The sequence below is a fragment of the Antedon bifida genome, chromosome 3, assembly GCF_963402885.1.
Source record: "Antedon bifida chromosome 3, ecAntBifi1.1, whole genome shotgun sequence".
NCBI lineage: Eukaryota > Metazoa > Echinodermata > Crinoidea > Comatulida > Antedonidae > Antedon > Antedon bifida.
The window spans coordinates 22,306,214-22,332,547 of record NC_136228.1 but is presented as its reverse complement, the minus strand read 5'-3'; the positions used below and the strand labels follow the sequence as shown (position 1 = coordinate 22,332,547).

Genomic DNA, 26,334 nt, shown 5'->3' with positions numbered 1-26,334 from the left:
TAGGCCTAAATCCTAGTTGGGTTATTTCCTTAAACAAAGTCATTTCATCTTTTGGGGCACTTATGGTAAGGGCGTGTGGCGATGTGTGTTGGACGTTCGACTACTGATCGTTAGACCGAGGTTCGAATCCAACTCTCGCCGAATTGCTTGTATCCTTAGGCAAGATACTTTACTTACGTTTGCCTCTCTCCACCCAGGTGTATAAATGGGTACCCGTTTAGATCAAGACACAACTTTGCGCTGATTACTAGCTGCATATATGGGAGTATGTTTCCATAGGTGTTTGATCAGGAAATGACTGGGGTAATAATGTTCAGCGCATTGAGAGCTTGCTTATATGCGCTATATAAGAATGAACTATTATTATTATTATTATTATTATTTTTGGAATAAAATCGGTTCTCGTAAATTGCGTTGGTAGAGATGGTAATTTATTGAATATGTTTGCGACACTGGTGGTAGATATAGCCCACGAGGTTGAATATATTTGGCGTACCAAATCCAAGTATTTTCCTGTCTTTTTATTTTCAACTAATTGGATAAGGTCTTCTAGTTGGTAGAAATCTGCTTCCATAGATAAAATATCAAACTCCTTAAATCCTTTAAAAAGAACAAGTTTTGATCTTCGCAAGAAATTCAAAATGTGTCTGAATGTGGGCCCATCCCCGTCAGTAATGTAGCGATTACACTGATAAACTTTAGAAGGAGGACGACCACTGAACATTCCACCCACATTTAGCTCCAACACCTCGTCTACATGCGAATCCATGTTTCAAATTATCCGCCACAACAACAAAGCTAGAAGTAACTGCAAAATTATGTCCCGGTTAGATTTGATGGCTCAAACCAGTATACCGCGTACATGTAGTGTTTATTTATGGCTAGGAATTATGGTTATGGTCAAACAAGCTAACTCATCGAGGGCAGCTCCATATCAGGATCCAGGTGCGCAGCAAAGAAACGGGCTTTGCTAGTTTTAGATAGATGTACGTTCCTTTTACCAGAAGGCCTTCATATTTGTGTAGTCAGACCTAGGAATGGAGGAGGTGATTTTGCCAGTCATGGTTTATCTCCAAAAATCTGATCTCAAATTGATCAGAAGTCAAAAACAGAAGAAAAGACTATACTAAGTTTTAAAACTTAGCCAGGTACGGTACCGTAATACTGTACATCTCAATTTTCGCATTCTCTAGTAAATGTCCAACAATGGAAAGTTGAACCTGAAGTGCATGCAAATGTAAATCCTAGTTGAGTTATTTCCTTAAACAAAATTTCCGGATCTATTGTGATTTGTGTTGCAAAACTAAACTGTGTAAGCCTACGCAGCCTAGGTTTGTGTTGCAAAACTAAACTGTGTAAGCCTACGCAGCCTAGGTTTGTGTTGCAAAACTAAACTGTGTAAGCCTACGCAGCCTAGGTTTGTGTTGCAAAACTAAACTGTGTAAGCCTACGCAGCCTAGGTTTGTGTTGCAAAACTAAACTGTGTAAGCCTATGCAGCCTAGGTTTGTGTTGTTTTTTCATTTCCTGTTGTATATATGGTAATTTATTGAATATATTTTCCACACTGGTAGATATAACCCAGTCCCCATTTGAATATTTGTGTACCTCTATAAAATCCAAGCATTTTCCTTCCTTTTTATTTTTAACTAATTGGATAAGGTCTTCTATTTGGTAGAAATCTGCTTCAGCTGATAAAATATCCCACTCTTTAAATCCGTTAGGAAGAATTAGCTTTGATCTTCGCAGGAAATTCAAAATGTGTCGGAATGTAGGCCCATCTCCGTCAATAATGTAGCGGTTACACTGATCAATTTTAGTAGGAAGACGACCACTGAACATTACACCCAGCATAGAATGTGGATAACGAGTTAAGGTTGATCGACTTGTGGTGTAGAAACAACCACCAACGTTTAGCTCCAAAACTTCATCAACCTTTGAATCCATGTTTGCAAACTACAACTTAAAAATCAGAATATAAACTAAAAGGACAATGGTTATATTATTATGGTTAGATTCGACAATTTCCTTCAATCACTATAAAGCCGATTTTCCACTAGGCGAATCGGATGCGTTAGCCTATACGCATGTGTAGAGATGGATTTTGAAGATGAAAACATGAATCAGACTTTGAACTATGATTAAGAAAAAGAACGGACATAATGTTGATACAGTCCCTTGTGAACAGACACTTAAAAGGACTGATTTTAAAAATATTATTTATCTAATGATCAAACACTTTTGTAAGAGATAGAAAGGGTAGGCCTTTCGATTTCTGCTCCGATAGGTTTTCTGTATCAACAACATATAAAGATTGGACAAAGAATAACGTTTTAAAATCGATCTTTTTTTCAAATGTGCTGTATGCTTATTTTTGCAAATAAATGTTTACATAAATGTTTAAAGCCCACGGGCTTAATTGAGAATTGTCAATGAATGTTTATGATGCATGTATACATTAGCTCAACCCTAATGTTAAAGTTAGGTATATCATGAATTGAACATTGACTTTCCGTTTATGTTCTTGTTATAATAATAGTTAACAGTTAATCAGTGATTTACTATAGAAGACATTCTCTTGCAAATGTCCACCTAACACAACGGCTGTTAGAGGATGTTGTTATAAGTTTAAACCCTAGTTGAGTTATTTCCTTAAAAAGTTGCAAACGATTTAATGAAAAGTGTTCGGGAAGTGTCAATCCATACTCAGCGTGCTTGCGATAACCATTATAAACTATCTCCGGCTACACGAACCCTTAAATTCTACCTCTATGATTTCAAATTTGCCCGTCCTTGTTTTTTCAATTAATTGAATCAGCCCTGGAATTTGGTAAAAATCCGCCTCTGCCTGTAGAATATTCCACTCATTAAATCCGTCAGGAAGAATTAGTTTTGATCTTCGCAGAAAATTCAAAATGTGTCTGAATGTAGGCCCATCTCCGTCAATAATGTAGCGGTTATACTGATCGACTCTAGAAGGAAGACGACCACTGAACATTGCACCCAGCATAGAATCTGGATAACGAGTTAAGGTTGATCGACTTGTGGTGTAAAAACAACCACCAACATTCAGCTCCAACACGTCGTCTACATGTGAATCCATGTTTCAAATTATTATTATTCAAAAACTGCAAAATTATGTTAGATTTTATGGCTCAAACCATTATATAACACGTACGTGTTGTGTTTATTATGGCTAGGAATTATGGTTTGAAAAACAAACAAACGATATCATCGAGAGCAGCTCCATATCAGGATCCAGGGGCGCCGCAAAGAAAAGGGCTTGTTTTAGATAGATTTGTTTGTTAAGTTCCTTTTACCAGAAGGCCTTCATATCTTTTTAGCCAGACCTAGGAATGGAGGAGGTGACATGCCGTTCATAGTTTATCTTGCAGAATATCATATCTTTAACGTTTGCGTTTATTATTTCAGAAATATCGACTTCCTCAATTTGAAAACTATTACAATAATATACAAAAGCTAAGTCGATTATCAAATATAATTCACCCTTCTAGTCCCGCCATAAAGAACACCAGCGAAGAATTTATTCTTTCTTCGAAACAACAGATAGATCCTGTATACAATATTTCTCCTCTTATTCCGGAGAACAATCCAACTTATACTCTATAAAATAATGTTTTCGTTCTTCACCTTCGTATAAAATCTCCTTATAATTCTGGGTTATTACGGTATCCCCACCCGTTCCAATGTTGCCAGCCTTTTCTACCTCATAATAACTTTAATTTGACTATAATCTTTTGTCCCGGTCGTCGTTTCTGGTTTCCATCTCAAATGTTCAGTTAATTCCTAGCATTCATGATATTGTGATATTGTGCGGTCCATATTTCTAGCTTATAAATCATTATGTAATATAAATATAAATAATAGCATGAGAAGGTAGAGTTAGGTACTTTTCGTGTCTGTATTGTGCTTGTTTGTTTTAAAATATAATTGTATACTTATTATTTAGCTTTTTAGATATTGTTAAGTATACTTTCATTCACATATTTTAACATGATCGAAAAATTGTTGTTACAGCCTCAAAAGACAATAACAGCGTACCATTCTATCTTATTTATTTAACACAATGATTAACTTAAACACAAATGGCTAAACATTATTGCAAGCTTGAATGTGATTTTCAGCAAAGCGATGTCTCGGGGGTTAAAGTTAGAAACCTGAAATACCCTACACAGGATTCACTAAACCACCATAAGCGGAGCCTCAATCTGCGATTCTTCGTACCTTTATATTTTCTGTGTGTCTATACTACAAAATACATTGAGACTATTGGCTTTAACAGTCAATCTTGATTGAATTACTGTTTGACAACTACCATTGCATTTTCAAATGAAAAAAGCAGCAAAATACATACACAATTAATTTAGTAATATTGTAATAATAATAATAATAATAATTGTTTTTTTAAAGCCTGGTAATGGCATTTGCAACATATCAGGTTAGGAATTGGAACAACAATATTTTAACTTTCTCGAATTTGCTCCTACAATATTATGCGAATATCCACCTGTTAACAGCCCATTGTTGCGGACTAGCTTATCTCTTTAAAAAGAATACATACGATTTAACAAACAAGAAACTTTAGGGGAAATGGCATTCAATATTCGGCACAAGAAATGGAGCCACAAAAGCAAAACGATACATTAATCAACTTTTGGAAAAAACCGACATAAAATAATCGAAACAACATGATGCAAACGTTACAAACTAAACAAATCTTGACAACTGCGTTACTAAAGACTTTTAACAATTCGTAACACGTTACACATTATATAGTGGCCGCAGAGGTCTCTCTTGTAAATGTCCTTCTAGGCCTATCCTTCGAGTCTAAGCAAGCAGTTTCCAATGTAAATCCTAGTTGAATTATTTCCTTTAATAGTATAAGATGATCAGATTCGAATAGATAGGGAACTGTCACTTCCAACTCGCCATGTTTCTGAAGTTCGGAAGTTTCCATTAGTGATGGTAGTTTACAGAAAATGTTTGGCAGACTGCTAGATACACGCAATTGGGATGTTGACTTGTGTACCTCTATAAAGTCTAAACATTTACCTGTCTTTACTTTTTTTTTACGAATGTGTTCTTTCTCATTTCCAATAAATGTAATCAGTCCTGGAAGTTTGAAGATATCCGCTTCATTGATTAAAATATCCCATTCTTTAAATCCTTCAGGAAGAATAAGTTTTGATATCCTTAGGAAATTCAAAACGTGTCTAAAGGTAGGCCCATCTCCGTCAATAAAGTAGCGGTTACACTGATCAACTTTAGTAGGAAGACGACCACTGAACATTGCACTCAGCATAGAATCTGAATAACGAGTTAAGGTTGATCGACTTGTGGTGTAAAAACACCCGCCAACATTTAGCTCTACAATGTCGTCTTTGTGTGAAGCCATATTTGTCAAATTCGCTCCAATATAATTTAATCTAAAAAACGGGAGAATATTCAGGTTAGCTTTGAACCACTCTCCAGCCATTTGCTAGACATGTATTATTTAATGTAAAAACAACAAAGATATTTGGCTTATAATTAACAACTCTCTGAAAACAAAGATCTTCTTTTAGAAAGAGAGCCTTTACTTTATTTATTCCAATAGCATTCGCCACAGCGTTGGCAGTATGGTTATTTGTTAGATATTATATATATATAGTCGGATCGGTAATGATTGATAATTGTTACATTTGAATGAGATGATGATGATAAATTTGTTTCGGATAAATGTGGCTAATCTCGTATTCATAGAAATTGTTTCAATGTGCTTTCATATAACATTTCGAAGAAACGAAAATACCAAGGTAAACTAAATAATGAGTGGACGAATGGAGTACGATGGTGTATCGAAATATTGCGTGTGTGTAGGCGATGGCGTCTCCGGAGCCGTGTGCAAACAATCGATTCCTAAAACAACAGTAAACTGCACGACGTGTGCAGCGCATAACGGCCGATGTGTATACTCTGACGCCGCAGACGGTGACTATTGCGTGTGTCCCAACGATCGTTTTGGATTTTCGTGTGAGTATCGGTACGTCGGTGGGGTATCGGCAGCGATGTTAGCGTACGTTCAGGCTTGTCTCTAAAAAAAACAACAACAAAAAACACCGCACACACGCACTACACTATGGGCATTAAACTGGCCTTGTTCGAATGCGCTTATCGATAGTTGCCCATTCAACCGTATTTCTACATATCTATCATACTTTTCATAACGTTCAGCCTCATCAGTTATGTCATCGTAACGTCCAGAGCCATCGTCGGCAACGTATGTAAAGTATTGTCCGCTGTAACGAAACAAGTGGAGCGAATCATCATCAGTCAAGCCAAGAAGAAAAGTTTACGCGTGTACATGCATCAATTCCAGGCTCTGTGGCACACCATCGACGGATGCGAAGCTTTTCAAACTTGGTATCAAGTCGTATGTTACGGATTTCACAGAACGATGGGATCCGTTTTCTGTGACAAAATGCGATGGTTTTACTCGATAACGTTCACTCGTTATCTTGTCTATTATCCAATGAATCTACTCGTATGGCAACCGACGCACGGTGACTGCTCCGTCAGTTATCAGGACGATATCTGCTTTGCCTTTCATCTAAATCTAATCTTGGACGTGATTCGACGATATCTTATCATATCCGTCGTTGTTTTGTACAATACTTGGCCTCTCGTCTCTCATTATATGGCCACATTAAAACGCATCTTTAGAACTTTGCATCGAGAAATGTGCTATCAGTTACACAGACTTGATCCCGGCGGTCATTCTCTGACGCGCGGACGCTTTGCAAAACGAATCAAACATTTTTTTCACTTTGATTGATGAAATGAATGATCTTCGGCCAGAGCACTTTCAGCCACTTTGCGGTTATGCACGTGCATTCTGGCTCCAGCGCATATTGCGTAGACAGACGCGATCGCTACTAAAAACGCTGTACAACAGGTAATCAATTCTAGTGTACAATCACAGTCGTCTTCGTGTACAGTACTGGAGCAGCCTAACGACATCCATCTGTCCCAGTCCAATAGTTTGGTGGCGTTTCTGATGAGTTCCAGTCGAACACACTCTACACGCTCGACGAGCGTAGATCTAGACACTGTCATCGAGCCATACAGTCGATTCAACACGACAGAGCCACCGACGATCGAGTTTAAACTCACGTTGTGTACCCGCAACGTTTCTTCAGCGGTGATACGTGAACGAGTATGGGCGGTGGCGCTGAATCGATATTCATTACATCATCATCATCATCACCACCACCACCACCGTGTACACCGAGACGCTCCAACGTAACGTTGTACACGCGTCCGACTCCTGTGAGACGCAGCGCAGACGACGAACGCGACCAGTTGTTGCATTTAAACGAGAAGTCTTGTACGTGAACGTGATCACCGATCAGAAACGACGTGCAATCATTCGCTGTCACTATGATGCCTTTACCGCACAACGGTCGCACAGTCACGTTCGATACAAACACTTCATCATAACTAATACTCTCGAGACTAGAAGAAATGCACGATGAAACGTTTAATGCGTCGTCTGGAATAACAACGTACGTATCGTGTGCATCGTTTCTATAATTCATGTCTTTCAGGTAACCAACCTGCGACGTGCATAATGACTTGTTTGCAATAAACAGAAATAGAATCAGAATTATTTGTTTTTTATTCATTTGAACAATTCACACGATGCCGTTGATTTTACAATGGAAATTGCTAGAGATAACTCAATAAATTTTTTAGGTATGACTATCTCAAAAAACAATATATCTCTTGAAACCAAAGTAAATAAGAAATCCACTAATAAAGGCTTATTATTACATTATGATAGCCATGTGGATATCAAACATAAACGTAATCTAATTCACACAATGCTTAATAGGGCCTACAAATTGTCATCTACGCATGACATTTTCCTATCAGAGGTTGATAATGTAACAAAGATTTTTCAAAAGTTGAATTATCCTTTAGATCTTATTAGTAATATTGTTAAGGCTTTCAACCAATCCATTAATACTTGTGTGACTCCTAGTAATACTAATGAAGATATGCTAACTGATGAATCTCCCCAGCCTATTAGGATTGTACTACCGTACAAGGATCAAACTTGTTGTAACACGGTTACTAAACAACTTAGTGCGAAGATTGAAAATGATATTTTACCAGTATTTACTAGTCGTAAGATAGGTGACACCTTAAAACCTAAAGAAATGAAACCCAGAATCATTAATTCACAATGCGTTGTGTACAAATTTCAATGTGGTTTGTGTGATACAAACTATGTCGTTTACACTTGCCTTTACAAACGCATTAATGAACATAACAAAAGTATTATAGGCGATCACCTAAAACAACATGGCATAACTGGTGATATCTCAGAATACTTTAGAGTCTTATCTAAATGTAACAATAAGTTTGATTGCCTAATTAAGGAGATGTTGTGGATCAAAGAGATAAAACCTACACTCGGATTCCATCAAAGCTAAATTGTTTATCTAACTCAGTAGGAGGAGCTAATTACTTAATTAGCCCTCAATTAGCATTTCCTGTCACCAACTTTGGTGCTTAGTGCACATAATTATTATTGTTTTGTATTCACTTGATCTTGAAAATGGTTCTATGATGGTACCGAAACGTCGATCTCTCTTTTTTGTCATTAAATTTTATATTGAAATTATATAGTAAACGTCTTTTAATTTTTATTCATTTCGTTTCTATAACAAATTTAAAGTCGTCAACTGCAGCCAGTTCGTCTACGCTAAAATTACAATTTATCAACACTAACGTCACATGCTCCTTGTCAAACACACTTGACAATCTTATCGGAGACACGTCCATACATTCGATACATACCGTCATCGGATTAGCGCTCGGCAGCATGTCATTATCAAACGTCAGTCTGTTGCACCTTACAAGTCGAACGTATTTCAAACCCCCTTCTCCTCCTCCTCCTCCTCCTTTTGTCATCAACGTAGATAAAAAACTGTCGACGATCGGCACATCTATCAAAGTTAAACGTTGCAGAGATTGTATGCAGAGTACACGTTCAGCAAACGTTCTTCCCAACGTCGCATGCTGTCGTTCGCGCATTGCCGCGATCAAAATCTCGTCTGGATCGTGCTCGACTGCTTCACTCACAAAACGTACAATAGACCGCAAATCCATTTTATGAGCCTCTACGTTGTTGTGCATACGTTGCAAAATCTGAGCAATACATTCGTGTCTTTGACTCGCGCAAGTGCATTCGTTACAATATTCCCTGTCAATACGTACTACAGTCACGACGCATTTCTGACACGAAGACACCTTGCAATTTGCGCACCTATACACTATTTTACATGTATCGCATGCTTTTACGCCGCAGTGTACACAATTCTGAAGCAAGAATCGAGTGCACTTTCGACAACGATCTGTTTTCTCATCACCGTATATCAAGTCGTTCCAAACTTTTGAAATATTCGACGTACACAGTCGGCGTGTCGGATCATCTTTTAGACAATCGCGTATACTCAGGCATACCTCTAACGGTACCTTGATCATTGTCATGTCGCGGACGCGTTGAAAACACGTTTATAACATCAACACAACGATATCATCATCATCACTTTTACGCACACATTAAAAAAAACAACAAAAAAAACAAATTAACGTTTCGATTCTTTATTATCATCATCTCAGAAACAAAAATTTAATGCTAGTACTACTGCACACATCATGTATAAACGAAATAAATTCATAAGATTTTTTTTTTTTTTTCAAATCTCAACATCCCATAAAATGTTCAACAGTGCTTTACTGCAGTCTTTGAAATACTAACTAATGATCATGTTCTGCACTGGCTATTTTCATATCTAAGCACACGTCATAACAATCTCGGATGTCTTCGTAACTGTTTGCTGCCAACAATTTGTGTTTAAGCATACAAATGTCCGTTCTGATAGGGCTGTAGGCGCCGTCGTAAGCTTCTCTCTCTACTGATACTGACTGAGCATTGTAACTGACGAGGGCATTCTGAATAAAGTTCATCAAGTCTCCCACGTACATTGACTGTCGAAGACTTATCACTTCTCCGAACGTTGATGCCTTGTTGTACTCTGGATACTGATACACGCCTAAACATATGTTGAGCAACGTGTCCAATTCGTAGCCTACCAAACCAAACATTTTTGTATCGTTCGGAAACATCGCTCGTGCTTCCTGCAACAGTCGCACACATCTCGACAACTTTGACAACGTGTTGCAATTGTTCAGCTTAGCGTGAGGATTGTTTACGTACACGTACAAATCTGACATTATCGGTAACGATTGAGTATACGGGTAGTTGTAGTCGATATTGCAGTACTTGAACGCAGTTGATAGCCAATTTCGTATATCTTCTTTACTCATTTTCTTTCGTTCATCAATTTTTCTATGAAACATATCTTCGAAATTATCTATAGGATATTGGACGGAATAACTATCGATTATAACGTTCCTGTTCTTCATGATCGGGTCATAGTCGTCGAGTATACGCATGCTATCTTCACATCGCATTTCTAGTCTACGCGACGTCGGATTTATGTTCCACTGAAGCATTATACGCTCTTTTGCATCGCCGTACGTAAGTGCATGGTCTTCGATGTACTACGTTGAATCGTTGTTAAATCTGTAAGCAAATCTATGGTCATCATTCGACATCATCGTGAAAGAAAATGAAAATATGGAATCGTAATAAGTTCCTTTTAACCATTAACAAGACACAAACACACACACACACACAGACACGCACAGCGCAATGATGACAAAGGCTCTCAACTTCAACACCGATTGGTTTATTGTAGGCAACGAGAATGCGACGGGTGGTGTTGGTGAAACACTACGAGATGAATTCAATAATACCGATTGGACGAGTTGGAAGGTGATATGAAGAGGGACGATGAAGCAGCAGTAGCACGTCTACCCGTTCTACAACATTCAAAATCAAATAAACGAATACAGCTTAACAAAATGACGGTACAAGGCAGACGATTACTCCAACCGCACGTACATCCCAATCAATGGATATTAATAGATGTTGACACTTTGATATGTTACCACGATGAAGACAGAACGACGTTTCTCACTACACATCGTTTACCAGCAAGCGCGTACACGCAGCTGTCGTGTAACAATCCTGATCGGATACGCTTCGGTCATGCATCGATCGCGGCCCGGAAATGCTGGAAACAAAACACAAAGATTCCGTACGCGGCTATCCCGATTCGATACATGGATCGCGACACCACTTTCTATATACGCGATGCGAGTACACTCTTCTACAAGGTTCTCTTGACCGACAGTCCACAATACAAATCTCCAGAATCGTATTACAGAGCGTTGGTGCAACGCGATAAACAGCCACCGTGGACTGTCGAAGTCAGGCAATACATACTGAACATACCGCTTCCCCCTCCCGCGCCAGATATCGAATACTTCGAAGCCATCATGCACTCAGTTGATTTCAGAACGAGCGTTAGAAACAAACGAACCCGTTGTAATAGATAAACACGGTGACAAGTTTGCTCTTCGACCGGCCGACGTCATGACGCCCACCGCATATCGTGAATTCTACTCACAAGTTGGATGGACTAACGCGCACGACTTTGAAAAATGTATACAGTCCGTCTATAGATTTATGCATTGTCCCGTTGTCAGAAGAAATCTGTCCAACGGAGAAGTTGAATTCACGATTCTCATTCCTCTGCCGCCGCCTTCTCCTCGTCCTCCCTCTGTGTCATGATGAGTACATGAACGTATTTCGCGCACGAAACGACACAGCACAGAGACGATGAAAGAGTACACTGTTTGTTCGTTGATCACAACATGTTTCGCTACGTCTATTGTAATCGACGTACTGTTACAGACAAACGTTCATCCGATAATCGATTGGCACGCCATCTTTCTACCCGTTTGCCTCTACGCCATATTCGTACACGCTGCATCGACAACAAAACTCATATCGGCGTTTCGATTGAGCATGTGCGCGGCTGCAAACATATCGTTTCTGTCGAATATGAAATTCCTGATCGGACCGTGCGGTGTATCCTATCGAGATCCGATGCAAGAGTGCGGTGCTCACGGAACTGATGCACGTTGTCAACGCGCCATGACGGACGCTCTTCGATGGCAAGCCGATCAACGACGTTGTCCCATGGTAGAGTTGGGAACAGCTGCCGGTTCCATTTACTACACTGTACAAATGTTGCTTGTCTATCTGCCCACCGGTATTCTGCCGGTAATGCTACACATAACCGATCGTTCAAAAGGAAATCAAGTTCTAGACTGCTGGACGTGGTACATGTTCGTTGGACTGCCTATAGTCGTTGCCACGTTACTGGTGGACGTTCTAGCCGGAGCCGTTGTATATCCACTTTGTTCTGAGCACGTAGTGTACGCGTTTCTGTCTGCCGCCATGATGTCCAGATACTCATCTTTGGAACGCATATGGGAGGCGGTTTCATTGACGTCGGTGGCTATGACAATCCTGGATCTGATACGCAACGTTTTTATCTATAAACTCGGTCCATGTATGTTTGACGGTCGTGAACTGTTCAAATGTGATGAGCTCGATAGCTGCTATCAGAATCTACTCGATTTGAGCGCACACAAACTAGACTCATCAGACTGTCCGATCAACAAAGTCGGTCGACACTGGGCATTCGCTCTCATGATTTCGCATCTGATCAGATTCTTCACCATAGTCTTTATTCAATGCTTTATGTTGATGCATAAACGTCATTTTCTAAGAAAAGGCGATGCGGATGGAGAGGAGGACGATGAAGATGTTCTGTTCACTAAAGAACGGAAAGTTTGATGATACGACAAAGGCAATAACAAAAAAATGTCTTTACATTGCGTGTTTTTTGTTTCTATTTGGGTCGCATCACCACGAAAGGAGCCTTGTGTCGCAAAAGCTATATTGCTATAATTAGCTGACGCTTTAAATGCTGGCCTTCTTGCTAATGCTGACGATGCGGTCCTGTTCAGCGACTAGCTAGGCCTACATACATTCAGGATTGTTTTTTACTCGGTGAGGGGCAGAAGAAAAATGGGGTAAGTGAAGATGAAGATGAGGATACTAAAGACTGGCTGGGGATAGACGAAAATTCTGACGGCGAGGATAGTTATTGAAAACGAAGAAGAAATTAATGTGTAAGAATTTGTATACTAGGCCTAATCATGATCTAGAGTAGAAGTGAGTTATGTTAACAGATTGTGTGCTCAAAATAATCCATTAATCAACATAATTATGCATTTTTAATCGTTGATTTTATATATGAAGATGATAATAAAATTAAAAGAAATTAAAGTGTAATATTTATTCGTATTCATTGTTTAAGTGTGTAAAATTTCATGTAGATCCATTAAAAATAACTAATGGTATTCAATGAGAATGTGTTGTGGATATTGAATAGAACCAATGAACCACTGAACTTCAAAGGCTGGTTTCTAATTGTTGATAATCTATCGAAAGTAATCTATTGAATTCGGCTTATATCTTAATTGCCTGGAAGGAAATTATAAAGCAAGTTACATATTTTTGGAAAGCTTAGAGAATGGAGAATAATATTTTAATAATAATAATAAAAAAAAATTTAATTTCAACACAAGGCTCCTTCTGTGGTGATTCTTTGAATCAAATTACATGTATTATTATTATTATATATAAAAAAAAAGTATGAAGATTAAAAGTTATCGTTAATGTACAGCGTCGAGTGCACATGCGTGCATGATGTTGAAGCCAAGAGGATTGATTTTCGACGTATTTATTGTTTTATTCGTTGTAAGTGTTCCATGGAATTGGTTATTGTTGTACAGAGAGAGAGTGGCGGTTAATCGGGCCGAGATGACACAGCTTGTCAACAAATGTGAAAAGCAACAGACACGAATCACAGAGAATGATGATACGATGAATGTTTTTGTGTCGTGGTTGCGAACAAATATCTTTATAGAAGAAAGAGACGAATGTACAGAATATCACAGAAACTATGTGGTACATCCGATCCTGTCCGTTTCGCCGGTTGAAGCGTTTGCCAAGACCGTTTCTAGCTTGATAGAGATTCCTGCTCGGACACTTGGAAAGGCAATGTCTGACTTTAACTTGAATTTCATAGGCAGAATTCCAATTTCAATCTGGATTCCTGCCCTATTAACATGGTCTTCTATGCTCATAGCTACAGTTACGTTCGTCTATTTACTCTGTCTAAAGTACAGTCGTCCAAACACCGTATTCGTTACTGCACTGTCCACGAAGAAATGTTGGTCGTCGCGAAACGGTAAACATCGGTTAAAAGTACACTCGTAAAGCTTTGTCACTCTGAAACGTTGAATACTTTTTTTTTCACACCACACCCACCACTATCAAGAAGTGTTTTGTGTATACACACACACACGATATTAAAGTCTATTTTTTTTTTATAAACTATTATTTTACCATGTACAAATGATATAGTATTCTCTGGATAATAAGTTCTCGAGCCGTGAAGAAACGGTACAAATATGTAATGCTCGCTTTCTACACTATACCGTTTTGATTTTATCAAGAAACGAACAATATTATTTGTATACACACGCGCACACACACGCCAGATAGTAAACTTGTTTACTCTTCTGACTTTTTGTGTGATTGCGCCCTCTGTATATTTTTTATTATTTACTCATACACAAAATGATTCTCACGGCTCCCATGATAATGAACAAGTCAAGCACCCTCAGTGTTAGCAGATAACGTTTACTGAACCGCGCGGAAGATTTGTTCGAGCGGGCGGTATCAAACAATCATTTATTTAATGTGTTTTCAATAGTTAAAAGATAACACTTATTTTATGTAAAACATTATTACGCCCTAATGTATTACTTTTAAGCTATATCTATTTTAACATGTAATATTGATTATAACGTGGAATACATTTGCACTTTGGTGCAATTGTATTCGACAATTAAAGTTTGTATGTAAGCGGTTTTCTGTGCATGTCTTCGAATAGAGTTTTTATCCGAATTCAGTAGTCGTCCTATGATTCTGCACACAGGATGACAGAGCCATGAACACACACACGCGCACTCACACACACAAGAAATGAATAAATAAAAACAAACAAACGTGATCTAACTTTTTAAATTTTTTTATTTGTTAAAACGATTTCCGAGTTAACGAAATTTAAATTTGATTGCAAATGAATCAAGTAATGCGCTAACTCTCGATCAGTTGATGACAATTTCCGATGAAGATTTGAATCTACCGCCGACTCTCAAACTGTCTTTGCAACAGATTGATCCGAGAGTTATAATGGACGAAGGCGATAGTCGTTGTGTAAGCTTCCAACATATGAAAGCGTGGATATTGGAACCTCACAAGTCTATTTTTTTTTTTATAAACTATTATTTTACCATGTACAAATGATATATTATTCTCTGGATAATAAGTTCTCGAGCCGTAAAGAAACGATACAAATATGTAATGCTCGCTTTCTACACTATACCGTTTCGATTTTATCAAGAAACGAACAATATTATTTGTATACACACGCGCACACACACGCCGGATAGTAAACTTGTTTACTCTTCTGACTTTTTGTGTGATTGCGCCCTCTGTATATTTTTTATTATTTACTCATACACAAATGATTCTCACGGCTCCCATGATAATGAACAAGTCAAGCACCCTCAGTGTTAGCAGATAACGTTTACTGAACCGCGCGGAAGATTTGTTCGAGCGGGCGGTATCAAACAATCATTTATTTAATGTGTTTTCAATAGTTAAAAGATAACACTTATTTTATGTAAAACATTATTACGCCCTAATGTATTACTTTTAAGCTATATCTATTTTAACATGTAATATTGATTATAACGTGGAATACATTTGCACTTTGGTGCAATTGTATTCGACAATTAAAGTTTGTATGTAAGCGGTTTTCTGTGCATGTCTTGGGCGTTTGGGCGGTATCAAACAATCATTTATTTAATGTGTTTTCAATAGTTAAAAGATAACACTTATTTTATGTAAAACATTATTACGCCCTAATGTATTACTTTTAAGCTATATCTATTTTAACATGTAATATTGAAATACATTTGCACTTTGGTGCAATTGTATTCGACAATTAAAGTTTGTATGTAAGCGGTTTTCTGTGCATGTCTTCGAATAGAGTTTTTATCCGCATTCAGTAGTCGTCCTAAATTCTGCACACAGGATGACAGAGCCATGAACACACACACGCGCACTCATAACTTTTTAAATTTTTTTATTTGTTAAAACGATTTCCGAGTTAACGAAATTTAAATTCATAAACAATAAATACAGTACAATAATAATTGAAATTCTATCATTAAATAAAACATTAAACAAACTGAAATTTCAGTCAGTTTTTTTGGAATCATATAAAAGAAATGTTATGTGCATCCTTAAATTATAGCTACAATAAAAGTAAACTACCTAAAACACAAAAAAAGGGAATAATAAAATTATTATTTAAAATTGGAAAAAGAGAATTACTAACAAACTGGAGACCAATTACATTGTTAAATGTTGATTATAAAATTATGGCCCATGCCCTATCGAGTAGAATACAAAAAATAATTGCCCCAATTATTGATTCCGACCAAAAAGGTTATATCAACGGACGATTTGGAGGAGAAAACATACGCTTAGTAGAAGACGTTCTTTTCCAGACCAATACATGTAACTTACCCGGAGCAATAGTTTTTCTAGACTTTGCAAAGGCCTTCGATTCATTAGATAGAAACTTTATTTTTAAATGCCTCCAAAAGTTTGGCTTTGGAATGTCATTTACAAAATGGATTACATTGTTATATACAGAAACAGAATGTATTATAGAAAATAATGGTTGGCTATCTGAAAGTTTTCAGATGGAAAGTGGAGTAAGACAAGGATGTCCACTGTCTGCTCTTTTATTCACACTTGCTGTTGAAATAATGGCTAATAACATAAGAGATAATCCTCTATGTAAAGGCATTATGTTACCATGTAATATAGATAATGTAAATGAAAGTACTGTTAAAATTTGTCAATTAGCAGATGACACCGTCTTATTTACACAAGACGAGACTAGTTTAAAACACTTTTTGAAAGAAATAGAGGTTTTTTGTAATATATCTGGATTAAAATTAAATAAAGAAAAAACTAAAGGAATGTGGATTGGTTCCAGCAAAAATAATGAAACAGCACCTTTTAATCTAACATGGACGAAGAATCCAGTTAAATTCTTAGGGATATATGTCGGCTACAATAAAAGAGTGTGCGAAGAAAAGAACTGGAATGAAAAAATCACTAAACTTGATCAGATATTGCAATTATGGCAAAAAAGAAACCTCTCTTTTTTTGGAAAAATAATTATTATAAAAACATTTGCAATTTCCAAACTTGTATATAATGCTAGTGTCATAAATGTGCCTAAATATGTATTCCCAAAAGTAGAAAAGGTATTATATAGATTTTTGTGGGGTAAAAAAAGAGAAAAAATAAAAAGAAAAACCCTTATAAATTCAATACTAGAAGGTGGTCTAAATATGGTACATCTTAGCACAATGGTTAGTTCGTTAAAACTTAGTTGGGTTAAGAGATTGTTAAGCCCTGACCCAGGTAAATGGAAATATTTACCAAAACATTATATGTATCCATTTAATTATACTGTCAATATTAGTGAGCCCAATTTTGAAAGTCATGTAGAACTGAAATGTATGCCTGAATTTTATAAAGAAATGTTAAAAGTGTTAGTGTATTTTAACAATATAAGTAATACATACCCGCAAAATGTAAACGAAGTTGAAAAACAACATTTGTGGGAAAACACTTTTATAAAATGCAGTGGAAAAACATTATATTTTAAAAGTTGGATACAAGCAGGGTATAAAACAATAAAAGATATAATAGTTAATCACGGATTAATGACTCCGACAGAATTGATACCTACCCTTTCAGAGCAACAAAATGGAATAATTGAATATTTTAAGATTGTAAATGCAATTCCCTCAAATTGGAAGAAAATATTTATAAACAATGAAAAAGAGAGAGACAAACAAGAAATACAAACAATATAATGTAAACAGTATAAAAATTCTTTTTATTATAAACACATTATAAACAATATATCTATTACTCCATTTTGTCAATCGAAATGGGAAACGGAATTTAGAAATGTGAACTTTAAGTGGAATAAAATATGGTTAAAAAAAGTCTATAGCATGAAACATGTAACAAAAGTAGCACAATTTAATTTTAAACTGCTACATCGGATTCTGGCATGTAAACAACGAATGAAGATATGGAAAATATCTCCTGAAGAAATGTGCGAACACTGCCAAAACGAAATTGAGACAGACAAGCACATGCTTCTGAAATGTAAAAGTATCCAAAAAGTATGGACAACATTTAACAACATGATTATAAAATGCTATACACTTGAAGAAACCGTACATGATTGGCTAGACATTGTTATTGGAACAAAAAGTGAAAATGTCAATGAATTATTATCATTGTTTACTTTTTGTATTTATAAAACAAATTTTATTAAATCATTAGAAAACCATTCAAAAATGAGATCAAAAGTCGTCTGGAACTTGTTCCGATTTGAGCTAAAAAATCTTATAGAGAATCAATATGCTTGTAACATAAACAAGGCAAAAAAGAAATGGGGTAACGTAAAAAGAAAATTATTAACTTGTATTTCTTAAAATTACATGTATTAATTTTTAATTGTTTCATTATTATTTTAATTTTTTATTTATATATATATATATTTAAAACTTTATTTTAATGACATTTTATACAATTTCTATATATAACTACAATGTGTAATATGAAGAATGAAATAAAAGTGGGTTGCCCCCACGAAAGAGAAAAAAAAAACAAATATATTATACATATGTATATTTTTCCTGCTTTAGATAACTAACCATTTCTGCTTTGTACCCCAAAGCGTTTATAACTATGCCTTTTCATTAGTTAAAAATTCATACTTGTACAACTAATGATGAAAGGTATTATTCAATTAAACCAACAAAAGACAAATTATTGACAATGAAACTATGTTCTTTTCAATACGCGAATGACAGTGCCACTAGAAAAAACCGCTATATCAAAAATGTTATTTTTGAATGGTAGAGTTGTCTCCACCATTCCTAAATTTTCGCTGCAGATATTAAATACGTCATTGACGTAATCGTCGAAAAATAGATTTTGGAACACAATAACGCGTTTGCATCTTTCAACATACCTCATTATTGTTTGTTTGTCTTTTGTTGGCTTCATTCGAATATACGTGAAGCCATTCCATTTTAATATATCTGCTACCTTAGCTGTGTCACTGTTATGTACAGCAGAGCACGAAGACGCTACAAGGTAGTCTACGTTTTTGTTGTCGACGTCTTCGGAATCAAAAGCGTAAGTTTCCTTAAAAGGTAGAAGTGTGCTTTGCCTGTGAAAGAAAACATGACGTAAATAAAGAATAATAATTTTCGGGTTTTGGGAGCATTTTCCTGCATGAACAAGAATAATAGTTTGTGAACCTACCATGAAAACATGCCTCTAGTTCGTTGACGGCGTTTAGAACGACCCGTTGAATGTAACGATTGTTGCTGCGTTGATTCTATATGAAATCAAATATATATAATATATATTATAACAATCATATTATGAGCAGCGTTAAATAGTATCGTTCGCCAACAACAATGCATCTATATATAAATTACCTTTGTCCACGGTTTCCTCTCCTTTCGGGTTGAACGGGTGCTCTTCCGAAGGAACTCTTACCAATGTACTATATGAATAAATTATATATATATCTATATGAATCGAATAAATAAACAAAAATGTAATGTCAAGAGAATAAAAAAAAACACTTACTGCAGTATTGGTATTCTTGTTACTGAAATTATAAAAAAAAAAAAAATGGTTTTATTATACAACTAATAATACGTGGTGCTGGTGCTAGTTTGCAACCAATTAAAACATATACAAGGCTTCTCGGAGAAGGATTTAATACTGGATGTGTTCAGGGTACACATCTAACTCGTGTTCTCTTTAAAAATTTATTTATCCCAATGAGCATCAAGTTTTTCAATATGAATCATATCTATCTATATATCTATATTATAAGTGAGAGACAAACAAACAGACAGACGTACACACTCTCTCACTTATAATATAGATATATAACGTTAGTATTGTATTTACCTTTAACGTTATCTTTCCATTGTGGAACATTCTGAACTGATGTTCGTTGTACTAAAAACAAATTAAAAAAAAAAAGTTTACAAACCACAATCATTGTCATTATGCGTTGCATAACCCGGTAAAAGATATATTACAAAATATATATCGAATCATGCCCTTGCAAAACTATGGTAACATTATTTCTTCTTGATAAAACAAAAACAACAAAACTAGTGAAAAAATAAAATTACGTTGCTAAAACAAAAAATATACATTTATGAATTACCTTCAACATCGTCCATCCACCACGGAGTCATCCACAATGTATGTTCTTGCACTTCACACTTAGCTGTTTGCTGAGACATATTAGTTAGTATACTGCTTGACTGAAGTGTGTGTAGGCTATACTGCTTGACTGAAGTGTATGTTGGCTACTGATTGACTAAAGTGTGTGTAGGCTATATACTCTCTTCAAGAATGTTGATATAAAGTTTGCGGTACACCACGTGTATTAGTTCTGAAAAGAACTGTTGAGTTTCTCGACGTTTCGATCAATATGCTTTGATCGTCCTCAGGAGTGAGAATGCAGAAAGTCCAGGAAACTTGGAATATAAGTGGGAAGGGTGGGACTGGTGTGAAAGCCAGAAACAATGGCAAGTTCACACAGTGGGAGGGATTGAAACTAGCTATAGCAGAGCATTGTTTCTCAAGAACAATAGTGAATGGAAACTTGCTATAGAAGAGCATTGTTTCAGATAGGTGTGAAAAGCAGGGTGAGACAAGCTAAAAACAATTGCATTGTCTCAAAGGTGTCTAATTTGACTAATAACAAATCCAATATCTTGATGAACAGTGTTGTGTTTGTAGATTTCAATAGCTTCCCTGGTTCGTCTGGAATGCCAAGAAGGAACGGTAGCAATTAGTTCAGCATCTTCCCAATTAACTCGGTGTTGTTGCTTGTGAGAATGCATAACTATTGATGATTTGTCTTGCTCTCCTCTTCTGGCATGGCCTTGATGTTCTTTGAGGCTGGTTTGAAGGTCGCGTCCAGTTTCCCCAATGTATACCTTTCCACATTCACATGGGATGCAGTATACACCAGGTTGACTGTGTTTAGCTGGTTTGTCCTTGTTGACTGGAAAGGATGTTGTTATCAATGTAAACCCTATAGACCCAATGCAACCCTATATGTAGCAAACATAATGGGTATACCTAGACAAAATTAGAACATAATTTATTTTTGTGGTAAATATCTCTGAAGACCTATCACAACAACATATCAAAAATGGAGGAAAAATGTAGTTGAAGAAATTAGTTTAATATCCATAAAACCAAAATGGCCGCTATTTACAGTATTTTTCTATATATCAGGTATAGTCTAGGCAATCTAGAATTTAAAGTTAAACAAATTGCGAACAAAGCTTTTATTTTTTAAATTGAACAAACATCACACTTTGGGAACATATGCAAATTAGCTGAAATATGCAAATTAAGTATAAAAATACAGGGTACCCATAAACCGCCAACAGCTAGTTGTAGAGAGTTTATTTTTTGTTTCTAAATAGTTTAGAATATATATGTTTGTATTCCTTCTTATAGAACGTTTTGTCCAAAAATGACCGGAAATGCTGTATCTGACCTCTGACCTTATTTTCAAAGGATTGTTGTAGCGTTCCATTTAAAATAAAGAAATATTTAGGTTGTTGTCACAAGTGACATAAAGTTGTGTATATATTTTGCAAGTCATTCTTACTTTTCCTTTTGTTTTCACTATTTGAACCTTTCTTTTGTTTTAGGAAGCTATTGTGTGAATCCAGTGGAGCAGAGTTGTTGTGTTGCAGAGAAGGATTGTGTGGTGTTTGCTGATTGAAGGAGAGGTATAAGGGTTAAGTTAGTGTGTGAGTTGCTGATTGGTGGAGAAGGATAAGGTGGTGATATGTGGATAATTGAGGGAATTTTGAGGTAGATGGAAATTGAGAGGAGACAGAGAAGGAGGGCTATGTTATGTTAAGCCAGAAAGGGATAGGTGAATATTGATATGAGAAACTAAGACGTACAGGAGAAGAAGTAATTGAATTATGGTGAAATAGAGCTGAAGCAGAAAGGAAATAAAGAGATATACATGAAGTTAATAAATTGTGAGTTGGAGATAATTATGGTGATATAGAGCTGAAGCAGAAAGGAAATAAAGTGATATACATGAAGTTAATAAATTGTGAGTTGGAAGTAATACTATAAGGCTGTACTTAAATGTAGAACTGTTAATTGTTGAGATTACTGAGGATTAATTAAAATTGTGAATGTAAATTGACGGAAGAAATAACTGTTGGAAACAGCAGAAGTTGTTGCATGTAAAGAATTGTTTGGAAATATTGAAGAGTAACTGGATTGATACTGATATTATTTTACGTGGAAAAGGAGAAAGAAATAATTGGTCGGGGAGCGGATTGCAGTGCAGAACGACATCAAGAAACATTTTAACTTTATATTTGATTTATTTATATGTCAGAAAATAGGAAGAATTATAATTGATAATACAAGCAGAACGGGAGCAGAGGCGTGGGAGTTGTTTATTTGCAGAATCGTTTTAACTTTTATCTTTCTAATTTGGTTTTGTGTCAGCGTAGGAGAGAAGGCAAGAAGGAACGATATTGTGGACATTTATTATTGTTTAATTATTCATCTTGTGATATTATTGTATTTGAAAGGGGGGTTTCGGGGATTTATTTAAAAATAAGAAGATTGTTGATATTTTGTTTGGAAGGATTGGGAAATTTGGGGAATTGCATAAAGTTTGTGGGGAATAGGAATACGGTATCATTGTTTGAGAATTGGTTGGGTTTTTTTGTGGGTTTTTTTTTGGGGGTTTGAATTATAAAAGAAAGAATTGGTTGTCGAAGATTATTATTAAATTTTACTTTTTACATTTATATGTGTACAGTTGTGGCTATTTACCGTTGTTCACCGTTGGTTACCAGCAATTACATGTCCGAAAGAGCCGTAATTGCGGCTGTGTGACATTTATGGGGGCTCGTCCGGGAGACTTTGTAACCTAGCGTGAACCTTGGTAGATGAAACAATTGTACGTGATTCTTGGATTGTCTATTTGCCATATTATTGGCATACTGTATACTTATATTGGATACTTATATATATATATATATTTTTTTTTTCTTAAGAAATGGATCTCACTAAAATTGTTGACGCAGGAAAAGCGTTGGGGTTAGATGGAGTGGAATTAAGAGAGTTTGTGGAAAAGATAGAGGAAGCTGCCAGAGAGAGAGAAGAGAGAGCACTAGAGAGAGAAGAGAGAAACAGGGAGAGAGAAGAAAAACAGCGAAACAGGGACAGGGAGAGAGAAGAAATGGAGCGAAACAGAGACAGAGAGAGAGAGGCACTAGAGAAGGAAGAGAGAGAGAGAAGAGAGGCACTAGAGAAGGAAGAGAGAGAGAGAAGAGAGGTACTAGAGAGGGACGAAGCCGAGAGAAAAAGAGCGAGTGAAGAAAAAGAGAGAGAAAACGAAAGGGCGAAAGAAGCTGAGAATCAGGCCTATCTTATAGAAATGCGAAGGTTAGAAATCCAATTAGAACAAGAAAAGAATCGGGCACGGCCGGGTGGTAGAGTATTACCCAATCCTGAGTCACGGGTTAAGGCCAGTAAACCTAAATTACCCCCTTTCCATGATCGAACAGATGACCTAGATGCCTATCTGAAAAGGTTTGAACGGTATGCGACTAGTCAGGAGTGGAAAGAAATTGAGTGGCCGGTTAACTTAAGTGCCCTACTAACTGGGAAGGCTCTCGAGGTTTATTCCAGGTTGTCGTCAGCTGAAGCTAACGATTACAAACTGTTGAAATTGGCTCTTCTAAAACGGTTTCAGTTAACCGCCGATGGATTTCGACATAAGTTACGAACAGCTAAGCCCGAATACGGAGAAAGCGGCCCGCAATTTGCTGCGAGGATAAGCAATTATCTTGATAGGTGGATTGACCTAGCAGAGGGGGAAAAAACCTTTCAGGGGTTAAAAGATTTATTGCTGCGAGAGCAGTTTACCGATGGGTGTGGGAAGGACCTAGCTCTGTTCCTAAGGGAACGTCAACCGAAAACGATACAAGCGATGGCTGAAATTGCGGAGCAATATTTGGAAGCTCGTGGGGGATTATTTGGTAAACCAATAGAGTTTAAACAAAAAGAGCCAAATTCTCCTCAACTCTCCTCTAATAATGTTCCCAGTACATCCTCATCACAAAGCCCTTCTAGTTTCCGTAGTCCAACTTGTTTTATATGTCATCGTGTAGGTCACTTAGCTAGAAATTGCAGAGCCTCAACTATGCATAAGCCAAACTCTCCTCCAAAATGTTACCGATGCTTAAAAACAGGACATATTGCCAGAAATTGTAGACAGGACGCCAACAGTTGCGCTGGGTTGTCTACTTCACCACAAACAGAGTCTGATTGCCAGAAATGTACAAAACAACACGAATGTAAAGCCAAAGAAGAAATTCCCGATGTGGGTGCCAGTATGGTTACGAAAATGTCAGAGTCTTTAAATCAATGTTGTATCAATAATGATGGTGATAAAGTCACTCTTCAATGTGGGCACTGTCTTCAAATTATGACAGCGGCTCTAAATAATTCAATTAGTAAAATGCCCGTTTATACAGGTTGTGTTGGGTCACGCTGCGTCTCTGTTCTTCGTGACAGTGGCTGTAGTGGGGTGGTTGTGAAGAAAGATCTTGTATCAGCCGAACAACTTACTGGTAAGGAGAAAACCTGTGTGCTGATTGATGGCACGGTCCGCAACTTACCGGTTGCATTAATACATGTTACTACTCCATTTTTTTCAGGAAAGACGTATGCACTATGTATGAATAACCCTATTTATGACTTGATATTAGGTAATATTGCAGGAGTACGAGCACCAGGAAATCCAGATCCCACATGGACAGAGCGAAATCTTCAAGGATGTTCTGTTGTTACCCGGTCTCAAGCTAACACTATGGATAAACCATTCAGAACACTTAAAACTACAGAAATACACAAGCAAATCATCACAGCGGGAATTATGAAAACCGCCCAGCAACAAGATATCAGCCTTGCAAAATTCAAGGATCTTGCAGAGAAACAAACTACAACTGTGAGTAACAAACAAGCCGAGGCTAGGTTTATTTATCATAAAGACCTATTATATAGGCAATTTTCCTCTCCTAATATTGAACACGGGGATAAGTTTACCCAACTAGTAGTGCCAGCTGACTATCGACGCCAGGTAATGCGCCAAGCCCATGAAACCTTATTAGGAGGACACCAAGGGGTAAAAAAGACGACAGATAAAGTGTTGACAACATTTTGGTGACCTGGGGTAACTGCAGATATTACTCGATATTGTCGATCCTGTGACATTTGTCAGAGAACTGTACAAAAAGGTAGAGTTACGAAAGTGCCTCTAGGAAGCATGCCTTTGATCGAGGTGCCGTTTGAACGGATTGCCGTTGATATAGTTGGTCCCATTTTCCCCATGTCTAAAGGTCGTAATCGTTATATACTCACAATAATAGATTTTGCTACTCGTTATCCAGAGGCAGTGCCTCTACCAAATATTGAAGCTGAACGGGTTGCTGAGGCCTTGGTTGGTGTTTTCTCTAGACTTGGTATCCCGAAAGAAATGCTTACCGATAGGGGATCACAATTTACATCTGAAGTCATGAGGCAAGTTAGTAAGTTGTTGTCTATACGTCAGGTAATGACATCTCCATATCACCCAGCTTGTAATGGTTTGGTCGAACGGTTCAATGGAACACTCAAACAAATGCTGAAACGTATGTGTGCAGAAAGGCCTACTGATTAAAATCGTTACATTGACCCACTACTTTTTGCGGTTAGGGAATCTTCACAGGAAAGTTTAGGGTTTTCTCCTTTTGAACTGTTATATGGCCGTACCGTACGAGGACCCATGTCCATCCTAAGGGAATTGTGGACCGAAGAAATCGAAACACCAGAAACAAAAACCACCTACCAGTACGTTATGGATTTACGGGAACGACTACATGAAACCTGTCAGATGGCTCAGAAGAATCTACAAAAATCTAAGGTCAGGTACAAACAATATTATGACAAAAAGAGTAAGTCCCGG

At 36.9% G+C, this 26,334-nt stretch overlaps 2 protein-coding genes and 2 pseudogenes across 2 annotated transcripts; 1 reads left to right on the top strand and 3 right to left on the bottom strand.

The window, feature by feature from the left end:
* Positions 1-1,133: 1,133 nt before the first annotated feature.
* LOC144838271 (BTB/POZ domain-containing protein KCTD6 pseudogene) lies at positions 1,134-1,945 on the bottom strand (annotated as a pseudogene).
* Positions 1,946-2,732: 787 nt separating this feature from the next.
* On the bottom strand, positions 2,733-3,101 carry LOC144838270 (BTB/POZ domain-containing protein KCTD6 pseudogene; annotated as a pseudogene).
* Positions 3,102-4,787: 1,686 nt separating this feature from the next.
* Positions 4,788-5,414, bottom strand: LOC144838269 (BTB/POZ domain-containing protein KCTD4-like). The gene has a single exon (XM_078693615.1). It carries the CDS (start codon positions 5,412-5,414, stop codon positions 4,788-4,790), a length of 627 nt encoding a protein of 208 aa, XP_078549741.1.
* Positions 5,415-23,763: 18,349 nt separating this feature from the next.
* On the top strand, positions 23,764-26,049 carry LOC144838267 (uncharacterized). Its single transcript, XM_078693614.1, has 2 exons — positions 23,764-25,338; positions 25,612-26,049. The coding sequence occupies exons 1-2, from the start codon at positions 23,764-23,766 to the stop codon at positions 26,047-26,049; spliced, it is 2,013 nt and encodes a 670-aa protein (XP_078549740.1).
* Positions 26,050-26,334: the final 285 nt, after the last annotated feature.

What these genes read in the sequence shown, in the direction of transcription:
- LOC144838269 (XM_078693615.1), bottom strand. Translation starts at nt 5,414, where the DNA reads ATGGCTTCACACAAAGACGACATTGTAGAGCTAAATGTTGGCGGGTGT.
- LOC144838267 (XM_078693614.1), top strand. Translation starts at nt 23,764, where the DNA reads ATGCGAAGGTTAGAAATCCAATTAGAACAAGAAAAGAATCGGGCACGG. An exon ending in CAGAGAAACAAACTACAACT is followed by an intron (nt 25,339 to 25,611) that starts GTGAGTAACAAA and finishes GACATTTGTCAG; the next exon opens with AGAACTGTACAAAAAGGTAG.